General features: G+C 37.7%; 1 protein-coding gene across 8 annotated transcripts; it reads left to right on the top strand.

The window, feature by feature from the left end:
- The first annotated feature begins 11 nt into the window (after positions 1 to 11).
- On the top strand, positions 12 to 27,501 carry LOC134820549 (uncharacterized). 8 transcript variants are annotated; one of them, XM_063830985.1, is made up of 14 exons: positions 12 to 92; positions 19,676 to 19,743; positions 20,078 to 20,152; positions 20,537 to 20,692; positions 20,839 to 20,982; positions 21,702 to 21,795; positions 21,900 to 22,018; positions 22,424 to 22,447; positions 23,101 to 23,130; positions 23,940 to 24,082; positions 24,206 to 24,376; positions 26,069 to 26,202; positions 26,568 to 26,648; positions 26,786 to 27,501. In XM_063830985.1, exons 2-14 carry the CDS (start codon positions 19,692 to 19,694, stop codon positions 26,919 to 26,921), a joined length of 1,359 nt encoding a protein of 452 aa, XP_063687055.1. In that variant the 5' UTR covers positions 12 to 92; positions 19,676 to 19,691; the 3' UTR covers positions 26,922 to 27,501. The 8 variants fall into 8 exon arrangements, with proteins under 8 accessions (XP_063687055.1, XP_063687060.1, XP_063687053.1 ...); XM_063830983.1 differs by lacking the exon at positions 12 to 92 and adding an exon at positions 12,268 to 12,278 and having other exon boundaries at positions 19,675 to 19,743; XM_063830986.1 differs by lacking the exon at positions 12 to 92 and adding an exon at positions 18,995 to 19,076.
- The last annotated feature ends 94 nt before the right edge of the window (positions 27,502 to 27,595 follow it).

Below are 27,595 nucleotides of genomic sequence, written 5' to 3'. Positions count from 1 at the left end.
AATCATCATGTAGTATGTAATTCAGAGTAGCTTGTAGATTGTATCAGATGAGGCAGCATGGTCAATGGAATTCCTCTCTGTAGAACTCTGAGGTGAGTTGACTTTTTCATAAAGTAAAATATTATTGGAAGAGAGTGCTATTTAAACGGTTCTACAAAGCAAGGCTTTGGTGTTTTGCCGACCTGGGACTGCACTAATAGTGGTTCATTTCTGGAACTAGATAAACATTATATACCTGGTAGCACTAACGTTTCCGTGTTTTTCAATTGAATGGGAACTTCAAGTTCACCTAGCCATGAGTCTGCGCGCTACTGCAAGCGAGAGGGCTCTGGTTAGACATTAGAGCAAAATGGAAACTGTGAGCCGTCCGAAACTTGACTATTTTCTGCCATAAAGTCCACTAAGATAAGTTCATCGTATAAAGATATGTTGCATTTTTATAGTCTGCAATATGAGCCATTACATGATTTGGCACATAATTTTTTGACACAAAAAGTTGTCTAAAATTGTGAATAAAATAATTCCACTGCGCAGTTTGTCGTCCTGACGATACAGGGGGAGCCGCGCACTCGTGCGCGGCGGGTCATACAACGTATGACAACAAACTTCTCCGTCGCGCAAATCTTGCAGTTTTTATTTTTTGGCCTACAACGTTCACAGTTTCATTTATTTTGAAGTAATTGTTATGGAGTTGTAATTAGCCCAGCGAGACGAAAGTTTCGGTACTAATATTTTAAGATTTAAAGTTGATTCACGATGTCAATCCTTCGCATCTCGCCGATCTGTGGTTGCGAGAAGAATTATTTGATGCGCGGCGCGACCCAGTAGTGCATCGCGCTACAAGATTTAAAGGAACATTATTTTCTAAATTGGCGCGCCAGTCCCTGTGCGCGGTGCTCTTATCAAGCTTCCTGCGAGAGAAGCGAGCAATAGACTAGTATATCAAGCTAGGTAAATAACTTGATATTACCTGGGGACCCCAGGCTATTATGTTCATAAACATTAATATAAATAAAGATTTGGCGGAATGACAGGCTGAGCGCGGCCCAGTAAACTTGATACTGCATTGAGTTGACGAGTTTCAATCAAAATTGAACGGGGAATCGTTTAAGATGACTTTCGAGGCACATAGATAAAAGCTACTCACGCTAGTGTGCTTTTTACGGAGAAATAAGACAGTAGCGTTTTTGAGCTTGTAACACTAACGTGACATGGACAGCACGCTGGCGTGTGGCAATTGAATAAGTACATATCATACTTATTACTCATAGTCATACTCATACTCATAGTCATATTAAAAGCCGCTTTCTGTAGTATTAGTAATAGTATGCTTGCTCCGACCATAATCAAACTTCTAGCACCTCAATTGTGTCAATTGCCATTTATATGTTATAGTTAGTGTTAACTGACTTGATGGACTGTTAAACTTAAAGTTAAATCATGCGTGCATGCAGCATGGCGCAAAACTTGAAGAACTCACTTTTCAGGTACTAAAAGTAGAAATGGCGGTGTTTCGTTTTATGTTCAATGTTTGTAATGCGTATATTGTGTCACTGTCACGTCATACTCGTATTATTAATATTGTGGGTATTGTGTGCCAAACCTCAGTGTTATTTTGTCTCATCTTACTTATCTTACGTATCATTTGTATCTGAGATTCACTAATATAACAAATTCCAAACTTCTGATACCTACTCGACACTCGTAGTCGTAGTACTACTACTATATAGTAGTACAGCACCATCTAGCCCTTATGGTTGATTCACGAATCACGATGTCAATCATTCGCAGCTCGGCGAGGCCCAGTGCCAGTGGTGCTTCTCCAATCTCGCCCAGTGCACAGTGGTGCATCTCGCGCTACAATCCTTATGGCTTATATATATATATAGCCTTATATTATTATTATAAAACTATTAACTAAAACTATTAACTAAAACTTAGAGTCTATACTTCAAAAGAGATTTGCACGAGTAGCGAGGAATTTCTAATACAGACCCACTAATACTATATCTCTTTTTTTCGACGATAAGCGAGGATGTACATGCAACACAAATTCTGAAGTAGTATCAAATTAATTAATTGGAAGCAGAACTGTATCGCTATCGATATTATCCAGTGTTTTCTTATTCTTAACTGCTTGGTTGTTCACTGGCTTCCCGTTCCCGTATTACGTCAATGGACAGAAGTCGCGTTCGTGTGCTCAATTTTTTCACAGCACGTGCTTGAAAACGACCTTGAATTATTTTGAGAAGTCTGCTTGTGTTTTCAGTTCTCTAAACTGTATAAAAAATTTGTGGTTTTCATTTTCTACATTTTTCTTCTAAAAAACAAAGAGAAAGTTCAACTTCAAGTTAAGTTTTTCATTTTTGAAATTGGGACAATTCAAGAGGCAATTATAATATATGTAACTAAAATATATAGAGTTAGAGGACTGCTTTGACGTGTTTGTCTCACGTTGCGTCAGCAACTATCTTTCAGTAGCCTGGACCTGGCCACGGTCCAGGAAGGTACAATGATGTATGAGCTATGGAAGTCAAGGTACATCCCTTGCTCCAACATCAATTAGCCACCGGTCCTCAACAATTCAGGGAAGCAATTATTAAGTGCTTTCCTCTTGTACCATCAAGTGGTCGCCAAACATGTTCTCTTATTGGTTAGTAGTAGTGGTCCACATGATAATCGTTCCTCATTGGTCGATGTCACTTCAACGACATAATCGCATCTGCTATTCAACCTTTCATTGTTCATGAATTGAGTCCACTTAAGTGACACGTTTTGTTCACTTATCGTTATGTTATGTTACACTGCCAATGTCCAGTGGCGTGTGACTACCTGTATCATGTTGGCAGGTCAGTAAAAAGTTTTTAAAAGTAAAATGTTTTCCAGACTAAACTCGTTGTTATGCCAGAAAATGAAATGGTGTTGTCTGCGTTTATGCAGTTTTTAATAGATTAATCACATCTTAGGTATTACTAATAGTAATACTGTTTGTACTACTATACTTCAAGTTTCATAAAATAAATTGGACACTCTCAATAATTACTATCGAAATCGCCGATCACCATATCCATTATCTCTGCGAATATTTAAAAATGTTTCCTGTCTCTACGCCATGAGAGTGGTTGCATCTTCTCTCCGCCGTCTTCCTCCTGTTGGCTGCATTTGAGCAAAATACAGGTTTGTGATTGGTCCGTTACCCAGGAGCTCTCTGCTGATTGGCTGGTGACTATGCATGTATGGGAAGTTGCCAGTGATTGGGTAGGTATGTGCTCATGTCCGGGTGGTAACGTTATTTGACATAAAATTAGCTGATTACTGGTACTCTTGGATCATTGTGCTGTTCGACCCTGTCTTTAGCTTTAGTTTTACGAGATCATGATCACTTAACTTTACCGTTAGTTTAACAGCTGTAAGAAAAACGAATTCTTGCAGTTTTAGGTCGAAAATTGTTCTGAATGCTCGTTATTGTCTTCTATCAGAATGATTAGATCGGAATGGGAATAATTGTGGTCAAAATAAACACAGACCTGTCTGAGAATGATAGTATCAGATACCTACTTATTTATACAGAATTCCTGGATTACGGAAGCTATACTATCTAAGAAAGCCTAAAAATTAAAATTAATGCACGGTGGTATGTGATTTAATTATTTCAATCTTCGCCTCCATCTTTCTTAGCCTCATAAGAAATCCTCTCCCTAAGTTTCAAATTACGGAGTTAGGCTCTGTAATTTGATCACCCTCTGATTTATTAGGCACGTAATTTCACACTCTCCTTAGTCCCGAGTTGTATGATCATTGAATAGCTTTTAGGTTTGGGTGCAATTTTTTAAACATTATACGATTAAATCTTAATTTAAAGCCTTGTGGAGTTGCTCTAACGTTTTATTTTTCGCTCGATCAGAATTCCTGAGCCCTCTCGCAGTATATTGTTCAATAATTCTATCCAATACCTAGAGTTTTGAATTATTTTCGACTTTTCGGTTATTTTTGTTGAAACTGACAATCTGCAGCATGAATCATGAATCTCAAAATTAGACCTGAAAATATGAATATGTAAATCTATAATGGTATACAGCTGTAAATTTGCTGACTCTTTTATTCTAGTCGACAATAATCATGAGACAGGAGTAAAATTATCAATTGTTCGTTACCCTCCATTCTATAAGAACTCCAGCAACTTGCTGTCATCGGCATAAACGAGATGCAGGCGTGTAAGTAAACCCTGAGGGGGAGTTGGCTGAGAGCCAGCCAAACCCCCCTATACCCTGTCTCCTACTTCGTATAACTATAATCCCATTTACATGAACACTATTGTACGTAGGTTGTTTTTGTTGGCTCGAGCTTTGTTTGTCCAGATAAACTTGCACCGATTTCCTGCCAGTCATTACTCTGTGTTCCGGCTCCTGTAGATTAGGAAATATTCCCGTTAAGTTTCCTCCCCTTGACTCCGTGACACTCCCTTTCTACTCCATGCTTGTACTTCTCATGCTTCCTTCACGGTTATACCGACCTAGTGCAACTGCAACCTGTTACAAAAGGTCGGTACAACCCTGAAAGGAGCAGTAAGTCTAGCTCGGTTATCTATAATAGCCATATTAGCGGCAATTCTTGTTACAATTACAATTACAACACTTTCCTGTTGGGATCGTTCTAGAGTGGCCAGCGACATCATATTTTAGATATTCCCACAGCTGACTCAACACAAAATATAAATGTCGCTATCGATACAATTTTATTGAACACTTGTTGAGAGTTTAACAGCTTCCTTGTCGCAATACAGCCACCGAGTAATAAGTCAACGGTGATTAGCGAAGCTGTTTCAGGCTTGATGTTAACAAAGTTTCGGGTTGTTGTGAACAATAATCTGACTTCAGTGGCGATACCTTCCCCTCATGTTTAACATATACGTCGGCTAGGTTCTAGAAGGTTGAGTTGTTCTTTTTTGGGTTCTTTGTTTTTATAAGGATATGAAAACACTTCGATGGTAAGTAAAGTCACTTGCTATCATGTGTGTCCGCCTTTCCGTAAACCTGAACGCTAATAAGCAATTAATAAGGCTTTTTTCAGCGCGCTTTGTGTACTATTTTCATAAAAATTGTTCTTCAAGAAGTTCTTACGAACTTATCGGAAATTTCTTGAAAATTTGAAGTACTTGACGCAATTGGGCTATTTTTATTTTCATCACTTGAAAAGTTAAGTCGCTGAACTGTAATATTAATATATGTGGTTTGCTTGCTGGGGTTGCACCTACGCTGGTGATCTCTAAACTTGTTATTAGATGATGGATTTTGCATTTTCTCTCCAATGGTTATCCGTATCTTATTACTATTAGCAAATTTTCTATGGTTATCTCCATTAGCCTAGTTCTCGAAATTTTGCAAAGACTTATTTTCTCAGTCCTAAATTATATTTTTGTTTACTATTCAGTATTCAGGGAGAAAACCGTCGATAATAAAAGGTTTTGGGGTGAATTTCTTTCGCCCTGCTCAACAATAATCAAAGTATAATATGCTCACGAATACTAAATGTTCTTCTGATGAACCGCCGAATCGGACATCCCTTTCATCTTGCCTCCTCTGATCAAAATTATCAAATCATAACGTAATATTTCAGTAGCCGTACGTAAAAATTTAGGTAGACACGTTTACAAGTATACTCGAGACAAATCAAACCCTATCCACTCTCGCCCACTGTTGTACACATTTTAATCTTCAGTCTTAATGACTCACGTGTGTTTCCCAGCAACCCATGTGACTCATTATCACCAATAGCAACAGAAGTATCGATTCACGTGCTATTTCCGCCAATTGGGTCTGTGATCCATCGGCACATCTTGTAAATATCTCGCTCCGAGGTGGCAAAACACCTTGGATTAATCAGAAAACTTAAGTAAAATTCGCAACCTGTGTCAGTCGTCAAATCAATACTCAGTATTATTTAATTTTAGATCTCGAGTTACTTTCGCTTAGAGTCCAGTAATAAAGTGTTACTCCTATGTCATCAGTGCGTTACCTTTTAATAGTCCTATGTCAGTTGATCGAGCTGCACCTTTATAATTATCGACTTGGATTCAGTTTTCCCCTACTGAGTACTGAATAGTATTTGATGTAGCTAGTAGCTACCTGTTGCTGACACTGAATAGTATCACATTCATCGTCGAAATTGATGAATTTACAAAATTTATAAGGCTAGCCGAACATTTTACTTTTTTTCTCAATTCTGGATTTACAAATTTCTTCTCGTGATTCAAGTACTTACACTATTTTATCAGTCCTAGACATTTTCTTATCAGTCAGCTTTATTAATGTGATTTGACATGACACCACTTGATAATATAGTTGGTGATTGGTTTGTATAGTCACTACTCCAGTCACATAGTGCACGTGCGTTATTCACACGATCACGTGATCTATCGATCTCGCCCGATCTGCACGTGCCATCATCACGTGACATTTATTGACAGTGGTGTGTTGCCCCGACAATGGCCAGCTGGGTGCAATTTAATGGCGAGCCCGTCTTCTTTTCGCACCCCTGATTGCAGTGCGTCCCATTAGACATGCGATGTTTAATTTGGGGTGGTGTGCCAGTGCTCAGTTAGGAGGGGGGATACAGTGTCGATATCTATTTGTTTAAATGATTAAAGTGGTGGAATGATAATAGATAGGCTGCACTCCTCAATATTAAATATTCATCTTCTGGATCGTTCTTTATGTGTATTATGTGTGGCAGCGACTACTTATATTATATGAGGCTGTCTAGCTGTTAACTCATTGCTAATAGTTGATGTTTGCTGACAGTTGCTTAGAATGATTGCTTTTAGTTACCGGCAGGTTGACAGGTTGACATGCCTAAAGTTATAAGCAGGTCTTACTGTACTTAGAATATCGATGGTAAGCCTAGTTATTTAATTGTGCTCCGCCTGGTAAATCGACGCGATTTACGTAACCGTGAATTTGTCGAACAATTTGTGTCTCTAGGAAAATAAATGTGACTTAATAGTTAATTCATAATGGTGGAAGTTATAAGCTATTTAGAAGAGTCACTTTGTGAACCTTATAGTAGCTTACTTAAGTTCGTATAAACCTTTGATTTCTTGATTTCACCGACCAGTCACGTGATGACCACGTGTGAAGCAATATTATCCTAATACTTACTACAAACTATCATGTTAAGAAAGTCCTCCGTTTAAGGGAACTTAGCGTGCATAAACCTGTTTTTGTTTTACCGATATCTACAAATATTTGTTAAACACTCTTGTCAAAGATCATGTCTCTCTTTTGAGTGCGGAAATCTGTAGACATACTGACATGGGGCACATGAAATTTAGTAAAATCCCTCACTCTCAACGGCTTCGGTATATTTTTGTTCGATAATTTTAGTGAATGACATTTTTTCCGTCTAACATTCTCTTCATGATAGCAAAATTGGTTAACTAAAGATTCACTGACTTTTCCGAACTTTTAACCAATTAACTTATTTCAAAAGCAACCGAATTAATGACCTTTAATTACTATGAGAAGCACTGCTCATCAATTGCTTACATCAAATATTGCTGCCAATTATCGGCACAGCTTGCGGATTTGATTATTATCAATTATCGGATTATCCAATTACGCGCCAAATAGGCTTGGAACCAATCACAGCAGCCCATCCTCCTAACATGTCGATGTAATAGCTTTTTACTTAGATGTGACTGTACGATGTCATATTACAATGTCGCTTCTTTGCCGATACGGCAGTTCACATTTACAAAAGCTATTTAATTGCTATATTGCCTTCTTTTGTAAATATGTACATTACTTATTCTGTTTCTCTATAGACCCTTCTAGCTACTTCCTGGCCTTTATTCAAACTTTAACAGTAACTAGGTGCGCAAATTAAACTATTGTTTGTCATTTGCCATCATTGTAACCGCCGCCAGTGGCAAAGTACGTGTTTACTGTTTAGCACTCCTTCACGATGTAAATATGTTACAAATGTTGCAAATTCCTTGTGGCTATTCATCAGGATGAGCCGAGTAGCGAACATGTGTGTATTTTCATGTGAACTGTGTAGTTAGTTCACATTCGCTTTTCACACGAACGTTTGATACACTTGCAACTTGGAAGTTCAAAGAAATAAGTTCCCCTCCAAGTCTTTTGTCTACTTCATGTTTAGTTCCGTTGTGAATTTTGTGTGCTGTGTTAGCTGGCTACTCTGTACAACATGTTACTTTATTAAAAAATTCACTATATTCAGTTGTCTTTTTATTTATTATATTTTGTTCGGCCGTTTAAATCTTTGTTTGTAATTCACGTAATTGTTTTTGTTTTGTTGTGTTAAAAAGATCTTTTAATTCTCTGTTGCGTAAAGTTGTTTGCCAACTTCTGTCTTTGTTTTAACTGTTCAGTGTTCACGCTGTTTTGTTGTCTATACATCTTTTGTTTTGTTACACTCTATTGTAGATAATTTTGAAAAAGCTTACCTCACCTCAATAGTCAACTGAGTGTCTGTTTACGATCTTAAATCTATATTTTGTAACTAGCTAAAGTCGCACAACTGTCAGGCTGGCAAACCGACAAACTTTCCTGCAAATTAATCAGTTTGCAGGAAAAATAGCGATTCATGTTTACTCTACCTGCTATTTATGGTAAATAACAGTAAACTGCGATTATTCACATGTATGTACGTGTTTACTAGAATAGATCTTGCCTCACCGTGGCACATTAACGAGCGCTCTAGCTCATATTTATACACAATATGCTTAATATTTCTCTTATGATCTAAATATTTATCTAATTTATCTAATGTGATCTCATCAATCTCACCTGATGTTAACTTGTCATTAGCGAGTCTTCTCCTATCTTTTCACTGCCAGTTTACTATATCTATACTGTATATTCCTCGCCAGTAATTCGACTCTGTGCTGGTGCCGGATTACTTCTTTTTTTCGTTTGTCTTCGTCCGATATAGCCCATTTTACTGACAATCCCTTATCGCGCTTGTCAACGCTGGAAAGCAAAAAGTCGCTCTGCCATGATGCATAATCATTTTCTTTTATCAATATACCCCGAATAATGAATATATTATTTTATTTGTCGCTGTAGTTGCCACACTTTGATTCCAAGGAAAGTATGAATTTCACCTGATGTTGCGGTGATGACACGTTTTTTTCTCGATTATAAAGAAAAGGGCGTCATATCACCTGGCTTTTTTACTCTTTTCTTTGAAGGAAACCACTGACAGTCTGTGCCACATACCAAGGAGTACGAATAATGAATGTTATCACAGTCTGTCAGGAACTGGACTCGGTGTGTCATCATGATCTTTCCTTCCATTCCTCCGATTATTTTACCAGCTGCAGCTTTTCTCTCGTTACAATTAGACCGGGGGAGAGAGTTGGGTTTTTCCATACCGGGTCGCTTATGATTATATGACAACGCCTCTCCCCGTTCATAGTAAATATGGGACAACTCAAGGCGGTTATTTTGGCCCGCTTCCAGTCTATTTGCAACAGGAAACAAATGATAAATTATGAATGAGCATGAGTACGATATCGAATATTTATGAGAAATATTGGATATTTGGGGGTTTTCTAGAATCCTATGACGTAGCGTGTCTGAGTTATGCCGTACTAACAACAATAATGACGTCACAATAGCTGCCCCTATAATAACCGCCCCCCTCACTCTAGCTCACCAGATTAGAGCTCCCCTAGTGTTGATATCATATTACTGTTAATAAGGGGTATCATCACTACACACTACTCACCGGACACCAGGACCATAGCTTGTGGTCAGGGTGTGTCTCATCTTTGTATCTCTCCCTCGTTATGTGTCGTACTGATGTGTGTCGCTTACCTGTCGCTACTCTGTCGCTACTTTGTTGCTAACCTGTCGCTACTCTGTCGCTACTTTGAACTTTCACGACCACAGCTAAACTACATTGTATACACAGGCCACAGCTAAACTACTGATGTAATAATACAGTTTGTCTTATTAGTTAGCTTCATGCGGTTTGGGCTGGTTGTACCTATCTTTCTTTAGTTGCATGCTTTGGTCTTACCGTGTATATAATACTGGATCACAGTGGTATATTCTGAAACGTAGCTTCCTTTCTTTCCTTCTTTTTATATAACAGTTTCGTTTAGATCGGTTAATCTTGTAATTAATACTCCTGTTTCTTGCTAATGACTGAAAACAGCTTAAATAGACTCTGCAGTTTGCTTAAATTTTAATGTAGGCTATGCTAAGGTTATCTTCCTTCTTCTAGAAAATGTTTCTTTTGCTACTGTGTTTATTTTAGAAGAAACTGATAGTATTACGCGATAACATCAGGATTGAATTGCTTCGTATTACCATATTCCTACACATTTATCTTGGTCATTCTTAGTTTGAGTAGCAATAATTCAAAGCAATGAATCATCTTCGACTTAGACTTCATAAATTTGCTTTTGATGTTTAATTTAACTGCACAGTTTCAACTGTGACCGTATTTATGTTAAACTGCGGTCATCCTGCAGAATAAACAGTTATTTCGGTTCAGCGGCTTTCAGATAATTTTATGGGCTATATAAACATAGTGTGACTTAATTAACGACCTCCTTTTTTACGGCTTGTCATCAGTTTTTGTCTCTTGTCTTTGTTGCCGAAAAAATTCCAAGTATGTTTGACGTCACGAGGTAACTGGCCTCCGTCGGAACAAGTAGAAGGTTCTAATTGCGATCCCTGGAGGAGGAATGTTATAGAATAAAACTTAATTTAATCATAAAATCATGACATAATTGTAATTTGTCCTTATGTCTCGATTTAATTGTCATCGAAGAAAACACGCCTGCAGTTAGTGACTTTGAAGTCCTTAATTTATTAATTTTATGTATTCACTGTAATCGTACAGCATATCGCATCAATAAGATAATCTCCTTTGCTTAGATTCTTCCATACCAGAATAATGATGTTTAAAGTATGATTAATGTATAATAGATACCTCCAGTTCTTTTTTCCGCTAGATCTATTTTCTGCCACCTGGCTCTAGCTTGAACGGGATATTTATAGACGCTCGCTCTACGAGCTCCTGTTATTACACTTACAATTTACATGTTACAGTCCTTGGGCTAACCGGACACCCTCGAGTGTATTCACATGTGGTCAAACTCTGTCTGGACTTTGTTGTTGACATAAATAATAAGGATATCCTAATGATTAAAATATTATACACTAAATATTATGTTAAACATTCGAAGATTATGATTCAAGTTATGCAACATTTCCTGTTATATGTTATAATGCTATTCATATTAGCAGAGTCCGTCAGTTATCGCGCATGTGATAAGTTCGTTTAAGGATCCCCATTCGACCTATTGAAATGGAACCGAGTTTAATACCCTTTACCGTTACGTCCCCTTGAAACCTGTGGCTTTGTCAAATGTATTTTTGTAGATAAATTGGACAATCTTTTGTTTCCATTACAGCTTTAACTTGCTTTTTTCTTATTATCACAGAAATGTGTTCGGTAAAGTGAAACGTCTATCATCTTATCGAATATCCAGATTACAGCATCATAGTTATACCTTATCAAATTTAAGGACCTTATTTTCAACTCCCCTAAAAAGATAAGGTGAGATAAGGCAACATGATTTCACGCGCAGACACGGTTATCAATATCTCGTGTCATGCTGATTGCATATTAGAAATATAAACTCTGTTATCTTTGTTGATGACTTTAATGTTCGTCTTTATACTTGCTCGATTATGATTGGCTCCAAGAAGAGTCACGTGACTGACTGGCGATCCAATCAGAACGTCCGCGGTGAAAAGGATGAACCAATCAAAACACCAGCACGCTTTGAAGAAAAATTGGACCACTGCTCCTCATTACATTTCAGTTTATCTTGTAACGTCTTGTTGGATTTTTCTTCCTCTTAGTCTTGATACTTCAAAACTTTAGCTCCTTTTGCTGAATAACAATCAGGATCATGAGCTCGGCAAGACTTCGGTTAACAATTCGAGAGTTCATTATCTACAACTACAAAGGAAGGCATACTTTACCTAGCTTTAGTTATACTATTGTGAATTTCGGGTCTGACTAAGTCATACAATACTATTGAGCCTTCTTTTATCATTCGTTAAAATATGATGAATGGAACTGGTAATTGTTTCATTACGACTTTTAATGGTATAATTAAAGTTTGATTAACATACGTCTCATATTTATTTAATGTTTAGTAGTGCTAAAAGTATCAATAATTCCAATACTCTCAACACTACATTCTCGACATAACATTAAAAATAATTTGAAAATATTAGTATGACGTTGAAAGTCGTAACGTACCAACTAGTTCCATTCATCAGCAAATCGTCCTTGCTGAATCTAATCAGAAACTTATCTTGAAAACATTCCAGACCAGTACTGAAATAAGAGCCCGGAACGAGGACGATTATTTTCCAAAATTGTGTGCCTAGTGCAGCGTTATTCCTCGATTACAAAACAAACTTTACTCTAATCTACTCATCCTAAAATTTGACACTTTTTTCCTTGAAAATATCAAGTTTTTTTTCTTTTCCCGATTCTAGAATGTCCGTTTTGACGTTTGTCGGCAACTCCAAATCTGTATCATATCTCATAATAAAAAGTACTTTTTAGTGTCGGTCAGGCTGGGCTCAGGGCCAACTTTCTGCTTTGACCTCTTACGTTAAATATTTTATATAAACATACAAGAGTTAAAATCTGCGAGTATTTATGTTAAAGTGTAGGTTTATTAAGTTTACCTTTCAAAGTTCTAGATCGTCCGCAAATCGCAAATATATGTTTGACCGTACTTCCTCTCTTTTTTGCAGGTGTGGTGAATACATTGCATTGTAGGCTAACTGTCATTCTAATACTTATCCAGTACATTTCGTGTACAGTTAGAGTACTACATTGAGTGTGTACTTAATTAGTTATATGTGTCCAATATTACACACATGCAGAGATCCTATGTGACTATGTGATGGCGCTTCCCTTTGTGTTTTACGCTGCAATACGCCATTATTATAACCGATCGGTTAAGTACCGTTATGTGTATTTTCCAGTATCACAGCCTTTTTTGACAAATTGTATTATCTCTGCTGATCTAATGTCTGTCGTCTGTTGTATTTTTGTGTATGGACTAATTGTACTTGAAAAATAAGGGGAAATGTGGTTGCTGCAGAAACACATATTGAAATAATCTTCATATAATACTGACGCGACGTTTTGAAGTTATGCGTATAATTTAAGATTTTCCTGGATAATTTGAATCCTTAAATTAGAGGGTATGCCTTATGTAAGACTGTTATGAATGGTTGTTACCAGTGATTTCTTGCTTCAACGTTGTCTATTTCCCTTTGTAATGGACTATAATTATTTTACCAATTCAGTCTGCATGGCTCTGTATTATGTATCCCTACTTTTACAGGCTACCTGAAATATCCTTCAAATCGACCGAAACTGTATGTAACTCCAACTCTCCAAGCTCAAGCGGTCAATTCGGCGCTTTAAGAATTATCCTCCCTAACCATCCGAATAACCCACCTAGTGCAACACAAACTGGCCTCCGTGTGGTAACTGCTCTTAGTGCTGCACTCTCGGAGCAGTATAATGAACGATAATGACCGCTTAATACCACTGCACACATGACACTTCTGAACAAGTTGAAGCCTTCTCTCTCTCTCTCTCTCTCTCTCTCTCTCTCTGTCCACACGTTGTACATTTTCTCGTCTCAGTGTTATGTTCCGAGATAGTAGTAGTATGTTTAACGTTCAGCTCTTTCTGTTTAACAGATTAGAGGCTTTGATGTTACATGTACCTTCGAGTAATGTGGACAAATTAATTGTTGAAAGCTCCTTTAGATCATTTTCTATAGGCTTGATTCTAATCGTTAGCTCTTTTGTCCACTATATATCGATTGCACACTCATCCTTCCGATCGTGTTTGGCTCCCAACTAAGGATGTGAAATTCCTGTTTCTTTATTAATGAATGTAATGACGCAATGTATATATTAACATAAAAACATATCATCATCATTTATAATCATTACGTATTATAGCCTCTTACTACGGGCCTTTTGTCAGTAGTAAACACTGTTAACATACGCCTTTATTGATAACAACCTACCGTGCATACAATAGTGTTATATCCTCTAAACTTTTCTGTATCACCATCTATCTGTCTCGTCTGACTGTTTCTCGGGAAATTGGAAAAATTACACAGCATAATATGAGCACTGTTAGGCCATCACTTGACAAGGGCAGGTAGACGTAATTTGAGTATTTGATTACTGTCTACAAGCTTGATTTATAGCACTAAAAGATGGGATTAATTCGCCATATATAACAACATGTGATTTGTCATCACTCAAGTAATTTTATTAGAAGTCCTTGGTATTCGCAAATTTACTCCCTTCATATTCAGTAGATTTTGTTTAGAGAACGACGATCCTTGCTCTTAATGTTCGTGGAGCTGAGCTTTTGTTGGGCTGCTGCTAAGAATTTGTATAGTTGTGGCGTAGACAGCTGCATTGAGTTGCATTGTTCACTGTTTAGTGTTTCATCGCTCAGGGGTAAGGTCATCAGACGTTTGCGTATATACTCCTCTTTTGGTTTGCTCTATTTTTGCCTCCAGCTTTAAGCTGGACGTCAAGTCCATTGTTTCGTGCGGTTCACATTTTAAAGAAACTGAAATCTTACGCCAACAGCTACGTTTCCAGCCTTTGAAAGAGGGCTAACGAAGGCCGGGCTCGTCATATCGTCATTAGACAGGCTACTTCTTACCAATACTTGTAGCCGTGCAAGCCATCACTTGGTGTCCGAAGAGTGGGAAGGGAATTAGAAGAGTGCTCACCACAGACCAACAACTCCTACCACCTTACTGAACATTACACCTCTTACCGCAGATAATAATACATCCATTTACTGGGCTAGTTTTCAAACCGCAAACAGCTTAACAACCCTTTCTTCATTCGTGTAACTAGTCCGGCTCTTGTGCAGGATTATGTTGTGATAATTGTGTTACATGCAGGGCGGTTACTTACACTCGTGCCCTTTTCATGGATGATGAAGTTTAGCCGATACCTTCACCTTTTCAATCCCAATTGGAGACTAGCTTGGTCGCTAATAGTAATACTTGTTTTACCCTAGAGTAAAGAAAACGTACCACTGATGTGTTTTTTTACCATGGCAATAATTAGACCGCACGTCTACTTCGCACTTATAATGATTAGATTTTGTTTTATTCTCATCCTAACAATTTGTCAAGATTCTTCGAGTCGGACAGGGCAGTATTTGACGGCCACGCAATTTCGCTTGCTAAGGTATAATACTGATGAGCACTTTTGTTGTCAAATTCTCGAGTATTTAGTCCGGCTAAACCGCTAAATGTCTGGTATTCCTTTTGTTTGAAATATGTTGACATAGCTGTACTATACGTTGTACTATTACGTTGCATCGCATAACATTGACCTTCCTCTCTTTTGAGTTACAAAGAACGATCTCAACAGGAGATTTTAAACTTTAGAGGCACTCAAATGTACTGTTAGTCTGTTATGTCTTGTTGCATTTCTATTGGACAAAAGCGTTAGAGTTCCCTGGAACTATTCCAAATATCCAATAAAAACGTGCGTACTGATAAGAATCTTGTCAAGCCCACGTGCTCGATGATCATACTGCAGATCACGTGATCGAAAGTGTGAGGTCACGTGATGAGGCGCAATGCCACGTGACATGACACCATCGAACACTCTGTCTCTGGTGATAATTAGGAGGATCATCCAGTGACTAACCAAATCCCGCCATGCGATTACCATCTACTCAGCTCACAACTACAGCTCACCAAGAAAGTGTGAAAATATTTGGTACCTTCAAGGTCCAGCGGCATTCTTTGTGACTGTCTTCTATCATTTTTTCCAACATTTGTTCTGAGAGCCTCATGTGGCTGGTTTAAAATTTAAATGCCAATTATCTATTTAAAACTTATGTTGTACACGAAGACTGAAGTGTTGATGCTGGTTTTGTGTGGCTTCCCTCCGTGACGGGTTAACGAATTCATTCCAAGGTGGTGTGCGCTTGCTTTCGTTATTCTTGAAGATTCACCTGAATTAATAAATCCGCCGTTGAAAACGACCTATAGTTGTTAAAAGTTTTATGAAATGTTATTTTATTTCCATTTTGTATCTGCGTATGATTTTGACAACTATTGCCCTGCTCTCTTTGCTGATTTCAAGAGCGCACAAAACTTTTAAACCATTATTTGTAGAATGTAGATATGTATATTGGTATTTATCGACAGAGTCATGTCTTATTTACACACGTCGTTTAAAATGAATTAAACCTATCGTCTGTAATCTCCCTCAATTTTGTGAAATTAAGTGTGTCATACGTTGGCTTAATTTTCTTTAATCCAATCGCAGCCTAATAACTCGACATGATTTAAACGTAATCACGTAATATGCGCATAATTATCATCATGTTAATACATGTGGACTGTGCATGAAAAGAAGGAGATCCGAGATCCGTAAATCACTGGCAGTCAAGTAACGATTAGCTAATGGTCGTGTCATGGATAGACAATCAACAACAAATTAATTCATAGTTAGCCAGTGATTCAAGTGACTCCTCCGGTTAATCTTCCTCATTTCGTGCTCTGTTATTTTCATTCGCTTGGTATTTTCAATTTTGCGTAGTGGTTAATTTTGTCATTGTTTTAGAAATTACTCGCTTTCGTTTACCCTTAGATTTTGAATCCAGCTTCCTTTAAGTTGTGGCAGAGACTACGGAGTTAATCGCTGGATTTTATTCACTGGCTACCGCATTGGTAATTGATGGATCTTGTTTCAGTGATAAAGGATCACTGCAGATGCTATTTGTATTTTTAATCATTGATCAGTACCACATTATTTGACTTACCCTAACTTTAAATGCTACTGCCGAACGATTGCGGCATCTCTTTCTGAATTACTTTTCTTATTTTCCGCTAAGAGCTTAAGTTACTCTTCATCGCTCAAAAGAAATCGTTGTAGAAAATGTGGCGTCATCGATTAATATTTGCAAAAGAAAACTAATCTACTATTTATGTCGCCTCATTGATGGAAAATAGTTATCCTCTACATTTCTTTGATTTGCTTACAAGCACGATGAATTGAACTTGGACACGTCTGACTTAGGTTTTAAAATATATATGCAAAGTGATAAAGCCACACACATTAATGTACCTGAAACTACCTGTACCCTACCCCCTTCCGCTCATCTTCACGTCACCAAATACGTCCTGTCTTCAACGTGATACTGGCATTTGATTGGCTGGCAGCTCTCTGATCCTGTCAGTTCATTGGCTGGCTGACTGCTCTCTGAACCTGTCATCTGATTGGCTGGTGGCTTTGTGTTCCTGTCATTTGATTGGCTGGTGGGTCTCTAACCATGGCATTTGATTGGCTGACTACTCTCCAAATCTGTCATTTCACCGGATAGATACTCTCTATGTCCCGTCAAATATTGATTATTGCATATACCGACTGTGTACTCAATATGGTCGTATTGCAGATAATGTTTCTTTCCATTTTGTTCTCCAGTTTTGACCTTTAATTTTTCGGTCATATCTCGTTATCATTCATTATTTTTATCTTATCTTTATTTCGATAACAGATGTCATGACATGGTGTTTGTTTGAAGTATTATTTGTTGTTTCAGCCAGTATTATATATATATAGTACCTTTCCATGGCTGCTTTTATTTTACTGAATCTCGTTTCTTGGCTCCAGCCGAAAATCAGGTGTCAGTTCACACATGTCTGTTACACGGCACATATAGCCATGATGCGTATTGCGTATACAAAATGTAGAACAAATTTCATCCAAAACCAATTTTACATAATTATCTAACTCCCATCTAACTATACAGAAAAGTAAATGCAATTGACACCCAGGATATTATCCTGGGTGTCAATTGCATTCAATTTTTGAACGTCTAAACCCTTTCTTGGGTCTGATACAGTAACGGTGGTAACAACGGGGCAGCCTGTAAGTTCGTTAGTTCATGCTCCTAGTTAAAGTCTAGTACAGCAGAAAACTAAATCATCGATTAGTCTCTTATACTATAGTTATACTGTTTTCATTGTCTTATTTTGCAAATGCCCAAAAATTGTATGACATCCAATTTTGTCTGCAGGTTCATTCACATTTTTAGATACAGTCAATTTTGGGAGTAATGCTCCTATAACGCCCTTGGCTGATCACACATCAAAAACTCAACTCTAATAATAATATGATCCATTATCTGCCCATCATCTTAGCAGCCTCATCGAATGACGTGCCGATTGTAGATCTCTTGAGAGTATGAGGCAGTCTAGACTCAACAGTATTTATACTTATAGTGTCTGTTGACCAAGCCGGATGACGTTCTTCACAATACTCAACTTGTCAAACCTATTTCGTTACTCCGTTACTCCGAGCTGTTGTTTATTGACTGTTAATGCTATTGTCAGTATCTTACACGTTGTCTTGCGCTCATATCTTACTTTCTCCTAGCCTTCTTGGTTTAAACATCATTTTGTATATCGCAGTATAGTGCAGCCGAGCATATGCTTTGTTTTAAAAGTTCCTACCCGGATTTAAAAATAAACTCAGATTACATCGCATGGGTGGCTGTATGTAAATACTGTAAATATCAATAAAATATCATGATAATAGTATTACAGCCGGAAAGATTGTTTAAAACTGGAAAAAAGGGCTACGTGGATTGTGGGTGCTTGGTTTTGGATTGTGTGTTGGTTCTGATTTCATGTAGTTTCATTACTGATTTCCTTTACAACTTTTACAATAAAAAGATTGATTTATTTGAATCTGATCTCCAAGAATGTATGATTTGTTAAAGTGCGGTATGCAATGCCATCCATCGTGCTGAGAAGCGATCTTCCGGCGATCCTTCAGCGCTCTTCCGGTGAATCTCCACACTTTCTTCAACAACTAATTCCTCCTGCTGTGTACTAAATCTCTTCAAACACCTCACATTAACAATTACCTCGGTAGTAAGGTTTCTCGGGCAGACTAACAAAGAACAAGCAGCTGGTTTAACTCCTACACCGTGTTAGTAAACTAGGCTAGTAATTGGGTGCAGCGCACTTTGACTATCACTGTGCAGTGTGCACGTGTTTGTTTATGTTTTTTTTTGTTTCCGGTGCTATGGGAACGTGTTACTTTGTCTTTGACACGTTTTATCCGAACTTTATTACAACGGTGACATGAAATCTATCAACCTAAATTTTGAAACGCCAGGAAGATTATTGTTTTATCCTCTGACAGCTCTGATATAGTAATACGCCCTGTTGTCCAGTAATATCGCTAATTGTCGGGGTGCCCTTAGATATTTTATGCCAAACAGAACGAATATTTTCTTTGTGATTTAACTAACAAGGGAAATAATCTAGAAGTAATTAGTTAGGGTTCGTGATGATATTTCTTGTTGCGAGATGAATATTAATTTTTCTAGAAAAATGCAGTCTAGCTAGACTTAATCTTTTTTTTGCGGTTTGATGAGTCCTCATTCTAGAATAACTCAGTTCTTTTTCAAATTAACATGAATATTTTATCGTTCACATTGTCCGTCATAAGTGCTAACTGTTACATGTCTAACACATAGTTGTTAACATGGTTTTTTAACATGGTTTCTAACATTTCCTTATCAGGTGGAATGAGTAAGAAATGGTTTATATCCTCGCACTACTTACCATCAGCTGCTTACTAATCATACCCGGTTAGTTTAACTTTAACCTACGGAATCCTTTGCTTCCCGTTTATTTAATAGCTTGTTTTCCAATTAATATATCTGTAATTTTTTTTGGACGTGCAGGCCGTATATAGGTGCTCTACATATTTCCAATAGCAACAATTGTATGATGAAGCTTTTAATTCCTAATTTAACTGATGTTTCTTTTTAAAGTTAAGATAGGCGTCTCCTCCCGCCAATTCTCATAAAATTTGGTATACTAAACGTTTTGTCGTTTTTTGACGTGGTACTGGTATGGAAATAATTTCATCATATCAGTAGAAAAATCGTATTATCATTTTTAACGCGTATTACCCGCCAGGGACAGAATGTGCGGGACAATGCAGTAAGATAAAGAGTTTGTTAAATGACAACACAATAAAGACCAGCAGCCGCAGTGAGTTCACATCTGTCGTTATATTCATTTAGACACATATATTCTCTAAATATTGAGACACATATTCTCTTTGAAGTGCTCCAGGGACGTGTAGTCCTCCATAATAAGGACTGTTATCTCTTTCAAGTTACAATAAGGAGAATTACAGGTTGCACAATGCATGGGTAGGATTTGTCTCGTCAAAGGAAAAATGACTTGCTCGCTGTCACCAACTCCATTTGTTGATAATTGTCTATAATATTATTTATAATCTTCGGCAATTACATTTTGCAAGGTTTCATTTAGAGTGTTACCTTTGATAGCTCCTGTCCTATCTCTAACAGATTAGAGTTAAATATAAGTAATTTACTACCATCCTTTCTCAATAAACAACTTTTTTTTCAGATAATGATATCTGCATTTTGACGGAGAATAGCTGTTGCAACAAAGCAGTAGAAAACAAGCTCCTAGAAAAGACGAAAAGTATTCTGAAAAACAGAGTTTTCCTCGTGTTAAATCAGTTTTATGCGAAGATTGCCACCGATAAGCAGTATAAGAGCAGTAAGTCGAAACTTTTATCTCCTTTATTTACCTTTTTATCTCGATAAACTATTTCACTTTAATAATTTCGGGCACATCATGATTAAGTTAAAGTGTGAATTTGTCAACTAAGATAAATCTTAGCTCATCTTTAAACCTTCCCCCAGCTCTTCTCACGAAGATAATAACAAGCTCTACGCTTTCACAAGCCAAGAAAGTAGAGCTTAATGAGAAGTTCTCGTCTTACATAACGGGAGTTAACACTCTCACCAGCGCTGACTTGGAGGAGATGAGAGCCGCGTCCGCTACAGGTTTGCACCATCTGCTGTGCACTTGGGGTTAATCGGCTTTTTTTAAATTAGCCATTCCGTCGAAAGGACTTTATATTTGGTCAGACAAATGATCAGGGTTAAGGAGGGTATAATTGCTTCCCAGTACCTTTTTGGGCAGGTCGAACATGTGAGCATGAAAATCAAACCTTTTAAAATGGTCCAGATCATGGCAGATATGGTGGGTAAAACCTAAATAATAATACTCTTTTGGATAGAAATACTCGGGCTCGATCTGATAAGGCAAGGGCAGGTCTTTGGGCGATTTTTCTGTGTTACAGCGATCCTTTTTGCTGACCTTAGTTGAAACGGCGTCTTGAAATATATGTTTTTGCGAGACCTCACCCTGATTTAATTATCAGTAAAATTACACCCAAGTATCACAATATGATAAAATTTGATTATTGAACAAGCGTACTTATTTCTGATCAGTCATCATATTATGACGATAATGATAATTTCATGACAATAGTGCTTAGCCGTTGGACACTGGCAAGTGTCCTCCGTATATTTGGACCGTTTACCCTCATCTAGAGATATCATACAAATTCCATGATCGGGAACACACGCAGATTTGGGAATTGCACTAATGCCCAGGGTTATGTATAATGTATATATCATAAGGTATTATATGGTTTAAATACTTTTTTTATGATATAAAATTTGAAAGAGATGAATATTTTGAAGTTAATTTTCTTCAGGAGCCTTATCAACCAGCTTGGGAGCGGCAGTATCAGGAACGTGTCAAGACCTGCTGTACTTCGACATGGAATCGTTGAAAGATATCCAACTCAAGTTAGTTATCGGCTATGTAATGGATTAACTAACTTAATCAAGAGTAAATTAATATATCGTCCTTGATTTAATAGCTAATCAAGTAAACGTACTCATTACACCAGATACCTGGGCTCTATCCTGGTTATGTTGCGAGGGTACCAGTTAATGACAGAACTGATAACAGCCGCCACATCCCAAGATCTCACAGAGGAGTGCTATATTGGGGCTGTCCGGGGCGGATGTAAGTTAGAGTTTACTGTTTCAGTGAGGTTCTGTGAGCAGTGAATTCCAGGTCTTGTGAGATATCATGAGGTGTAGTTAAAGTTTAAACTAGCGAATCTTGGCTTTTAGAAGCTGTCCTACGAGTCACGTTTTAGGAGTTTTTGGGGTGCGTCAAGGCGCGGCGTTTCATTGTAATTTAAACGAAGCTCCCCAAATTAACTTTCAAAATGCGACCTGGCGGCCCCTGATGCGTTTTTGTCAAGATTCGCTAGTCTGACCCACCCCATTGAAGCATTTGTTGTACAGTGAGATTACCGAATCACGTTTTTCTATGCAGCAGTATTAAAAACTCAATACCCTGATCTACCTGCACTTCTTCATATTATCGTAGCCTTGTTTTACCTTTGAAAAAATAACATAACAGTTACGGAGAAAGTGGAACAGCAAAGTAAGTCTTTAAGTTTGCGTTTGAAGGAAATTAGGGCAATGAAAATGATATATGTACCTTTAAGAGATCGTGTATGGGCATTGGTAGAGTCTTAGTCATTTTCAGGCCATGGTCATATGCCACTTTTCGTACTTGTTAGGGATTTGAGAATATGGTATCAAAATCCTTTGGTTACATTGCGATGCTACGACCGCAAATACTACACGTGGCACGACCTGAAATGTGAGTGATTTGCGATTCTTACTTTTGGTGAAGAAAACGTTGATCTTGCACAACTGTTAGTATTACCAAATATGGTCATGGCTTTTTACCATATTTGATAATATTTTCATCCTAATTAGGAATCGTATGTCAGGAGAATGTGTGCTGTTTGAGATGAGCGACTGCATTTGAGACCGTGTACGTTAACTGGACGGGAAAGTTGGAATATTTCGTGGTTAAATGTTGTTTTTGTGTCGTAAAGTGGATATTTGCATGATTCTGCTGATACTTGCGCTTTTTTGTTTTCAGTTTTTAGTCTTAGGTAAGTTTTAAATTATTTATACGATGTTTTCAACATCTTAAATAAGTTAACTATTCTGTTTTTGATATAATTTAATTTTTGGGTGGAAAATCCAATGTAAAAAGCTGTAAAAAAGGATTGAATTTCTCAGTAAAAGAAGGAGTCTCCGAAACACAAGCACGTAAGTGGAAGTATAGCGCTGTCACTACCGTTAAATTCCTGCTGGTCTAACTAGTGCTGTGCCGTGAGTCATGTGATTTGTCACGTGACGTCATCATCTTGGCGTCACGTGACAACAGTCATGCGTTGTCATGGTGATATGTCACGCGGGGTGACGCTCACATGTCTTGTAACGTGATGTAATGTGAAAGTGAGAGTATTGGTTGGGTTACAAGCTCCTCTCTCGTTTAAATTATCGTTGGTATTCGGCGATCTTTTTAGATTTTCCGAGTTCGAGCGCTACAAAGTTAAGTGAATCCCTCTTTTAGAAATAAATATTTGCCGCTTTTAGCGTTTTTCCATTTTACAAATAGCTGAGTCAGAGTGGCTGTGAGAGCCTTACGAGGATTTGTCTCTGTATACCTACCTTTACTTTTGCCTTTCATTTGAATTCGCTCTTAATCAATCTTCTTAGTTGATCTTTTGAGTTGATCTAACCCTCTTTCAGTTGATCTAACACTTTCTAGAAGTTGATCTAATCACTTTCTAGCACTTGATTTTTCCTTCAAAAATGTTCACAAAATCTTATTCAGCTTTGAAAATCTATCTTGGAAGATCTTTGTATATAGCAGTTGTGCAGCATCCACCAATATTATACTAGAAACGAAACTTTGAACTTACTTTATTCTACCTCTCTGGCTTTGAAAACTAACACTTTCCCTCTAGATATGAACTCTTTCTGATGTATGATTTGTTTGATACCAATATTTGTATACTAACCCCATTTTCTCGTCCCAATTTGCCCCCTGACACACCTACCCGCATTTTCAGTGAAGTTTGGTGGCTGTAACCTGTGTCTCGATAAGACCTCTTTCTCTCACCCCTGCGCTAAATTATGTAGAAACATTCTGTCAGGGTGTCTGAAAGGACACATCCAAACTAGGGAATATATCCAGCATCTAGCACTCAATCAGGTAGGTTTGATTTTATGATATTCACGTCTAATTACTCCTCTGATGTAATTCTATATATTTGAATATTGTAAGAGCAATACTAATATTAAAATTACAAGCGCCTATTACTAATTTCACACCCAGGTAAAGTTGAACAGTCTTGTGGAACAGTTTGCACGTGCTTCAGCAGTGTCCGTCGAAGACCTAAAATCGGAGGTGAAGTCTAAACTGCAGCTCGATAACGAGTTCCGTGCTAGTTGTAGTAGTCTACAGCGGGGTAAAGAGCCTACTAAAAAAGCCGTGTACGACTTTGCGGTAAGTTTCTTAGTTCTTATTTAAATCAATTTCTTGCTTCTGAACTTTGCCAATATTCACCTACTTCTTGTCAAGGTGGAACGTATTTACATTGATATTTGGCAACCTATTGCATATGGGTTAGTCCGTGGTTTATTGAGTAACATTGAGCCATTCAAACGTTTATAGAATCCCAGATTTGGTTGGCCGTAGTCCATCTTACTATATTTAAAGCGAGACGATATATATCTGTTGCCATTTTACTGACGCCACGACTTAAACCTTTAAACGATTTTCCTCAAAAACAGCCAGAGATATACCATTGAAACTTTTTTGGCTGGGACAAATGCTTCTGTGGTCTTTTGAACAGTACGAAAAAGTATTAGCCAAGAAATAAGAACTGATTGGGCGACATCTGTCCGACAGCGACATCTGTCCGACAGCCGAATTAGGGATTTCGGACAGATGTCGCTGTCGGACAGGAGTCGTTTTTGGCGACATCTGTCACATTCGTATTTCACAAGCTCACGGGTAATCTCGTGACGTTGCTCCCATTGTTCTAATGCTGATGTGATCCATTGAGATCTGATCCATCGATACGTGATTGACTAGATGAGAACAGGATCGTGCTAGCCGTACACTAACAAGCTGTCGATCACATCACAGGACACAGTCTACATGAATACATATAGGACAGCAGTATGGTTATCGCAATCCACAATGGCAACCAATCTTCAGTTTATCCCTGGACGCAAACAAGGCTCCGAGAACCCTGTCCTAAATGGCTTCCGATACGTCTTCGACAAACGAAGAGACGACACATCCTACTGGAAATGTACGGATTTCCGAAAGGGTTGCAGAGCCTGCATCTCTACCGTGGACAAACAACTGATAACTCATACTCCTGAAACAGAACTTGAAAAGAAAGGCTTCTGGAGGAGATCAACCGACGAAATAACTCGTACTCCAAACTCACCTGTTCGGGATTTCTTCGCGATGACTGGAGCAATTACCTACGTACTTTTCAAGGAACTTCCACAATTTGGAAGTTCCTTGATTGTGTTAAAGCAGAAGAAGCCTTTACAGACGTGAAGAAAACGAAAAGAGACGGGCGGGAACTACCTGAGCCACATGCACCCAAATGGATCCGTTACGATCGACTACTTCAGAGAATTGTAGATGATCACACAACTACAGCAACCCTATGGATTTCCTAAAAGCTATCGGAAATTTGACTATGCTTAAGATTTGATTCTTTGATATTGTATTTTATTGAATTATGATTTAATTTATATAACATTTATATAGCATTTAAACTATTGTCCGATTTATAGACATCAAATGTAAATAAACTATGGTAGTCAACTATCATGGCTCAGATCATATCTTAAATTGAAAATGTTACGTATACAACTTAGCAAGTAACAGTTCAGATCATGTCTCTAATTGGAAATATGTCGTATTGAAATCAGATCACAATTTCGGACAGATGTCGGTTTTTTTCTTACTTACTTTGGTACCCTGAGTCGGACAGATGTCTCTGTCGGACAGGAGTCGTGTTACCATAAGAACTTTAGGCCTCGAAATTTGGACCCCCAAAGTTGTATCAAAATCTCTTGACACAACGTTTGGGTTAGACGAGTTCCTGCTAGTAAGTATAATAGCTTTACTTCTCTCCGAGATGATCCTTGTTAGCCAGTATTCGCTCTTCAGCTTAACTACGACGAAGACGACGCAAGAGAAACCCTGGATTCTGACTGGTTGTGTAAGTTCGTGTTCAGCGGAGTGTCCGAGGTGAATTGTTGGAACAAATCCCAAGTAGGGGAGTACAGACTCAATATATACGAGTAAGTGGAGATTCTACATGAAATATTTCCTTCGTGGTTCTAGTTGGCACTAGTTTTTAGGTGTTTAAACGTCCAACATAATATGTTTATTGCTCCAGACGTATTATAACACACGAACGTCTTGCACAAGACATGAAAAGCTTTAAAAATAGCTAATGTGTTACCTTGTGATAAAGTTAACGATAAACATTTAACTCTGTCAATGTCTGGTTGGCTCCGTGCCTAATTTTGACTGAAAAGTGCGGCATAGTCTTTCTCCTATTAAAGATTGACAGCAAATATTTGTCTTTCATGATGCTAGAAATAGAAATTCTAGACAGAATAAACCATTTAGTAACGCCTGCTCTTATCCCAATCTTTCCCAGGTTTACCAATGAAGGGCAGCGCCAAAATCCGGAGGTGCCTGGAAACGGACCAAACATAAATATTGACGATATCATATCTGGGTAAATACTTGATTCTACTTAACCATTCTGTTAACAACGAAATGTTCTCCCTTTTAGAGTTAGATGTTTTCATTCTTAAGAAGCTGTCTCCCATACACAAGTTGTTTGCCATCTAATAACTCGGTTCTCCGTTTCAGTTATGAAGACTACAAAGTAAAAGTCGAAGAACTAGACCAGGGTAGGATCCCTCTAAAACCAAGCTCCTCATCCTTTTTAGCCCCTTCACTCTTCTTATTGACTCTATCATTAGCTGCTTATTTGACTGCCACGTGACCTTGATGCATGTGATGAAACTAATTTTCTTTAGTGAAAGATTAGGAGCAGAAATTAGGAGATGTTTTAGGACCCATTTTTTTGGGTGACTGATTGGTTTTGATAATCGATATGATTTGACGACTTTTTAATGATGGTTCTGTTGTAAATATCTAATAACAGCATTGTTTTATAATGATTTTTATTTCCTTGGAGTTTAAAGTTGATTATTTGAAATTTAAAATCTTTTTTGGGATTATTTCGTAAGATTATTGCGCGATGTAGAGGCACGTTTTCACTTATCGGTGTCTATTTGTTTCCATAAATGAAATGCCTAATTTGTCCTTATGAGACCGATACCATGTGCCAACCGTAACATAACGATCCTGCTATGATTAAGCGTATAAAAGTGGCCGAAGCTTTGACCGATTTTTCAGTTCTCTTCCTTGCCAATCCTGAATCAGATTTTGTAGTAACTTTGAATTAAAAGATATTTTTGTCTAATATAAATGTTTAACTTTATCTGTGTGACACCGCCATCGGTATGTAGTGTGATAATTACGATTGAGATGTATTTATTGGATTATTTTCATATCACTGATATCGCTGTTTGATTTGAGGTTCAGAAACCTGCAATATAACTATAAAAATAATAACTCTGTTTATGTTAAAAGAGGAGACGCTTTAGATGGGTT

This window comes from Bolinopsis microptera, chromosome 9 (assembly GCF_026151205.1).
Source record: "Bolinopsis microptera isolate Bmic1 chromosome 9, MBARI_Bmic_1.0, whole genome shotgun sequence".
NCBI classification, from domain to species: domain Eukaryota; kingdom Metazoa; phylum Ctenophora; class Tentaculata; order Lobata; family Bolinopsidae; genus Bolinopsis; species Bolinopsis microptera.
Note: the sequence above shows the minus strand (reverse complement) of the source record. Positions and strands in the feature narration are given on the sequence as shown.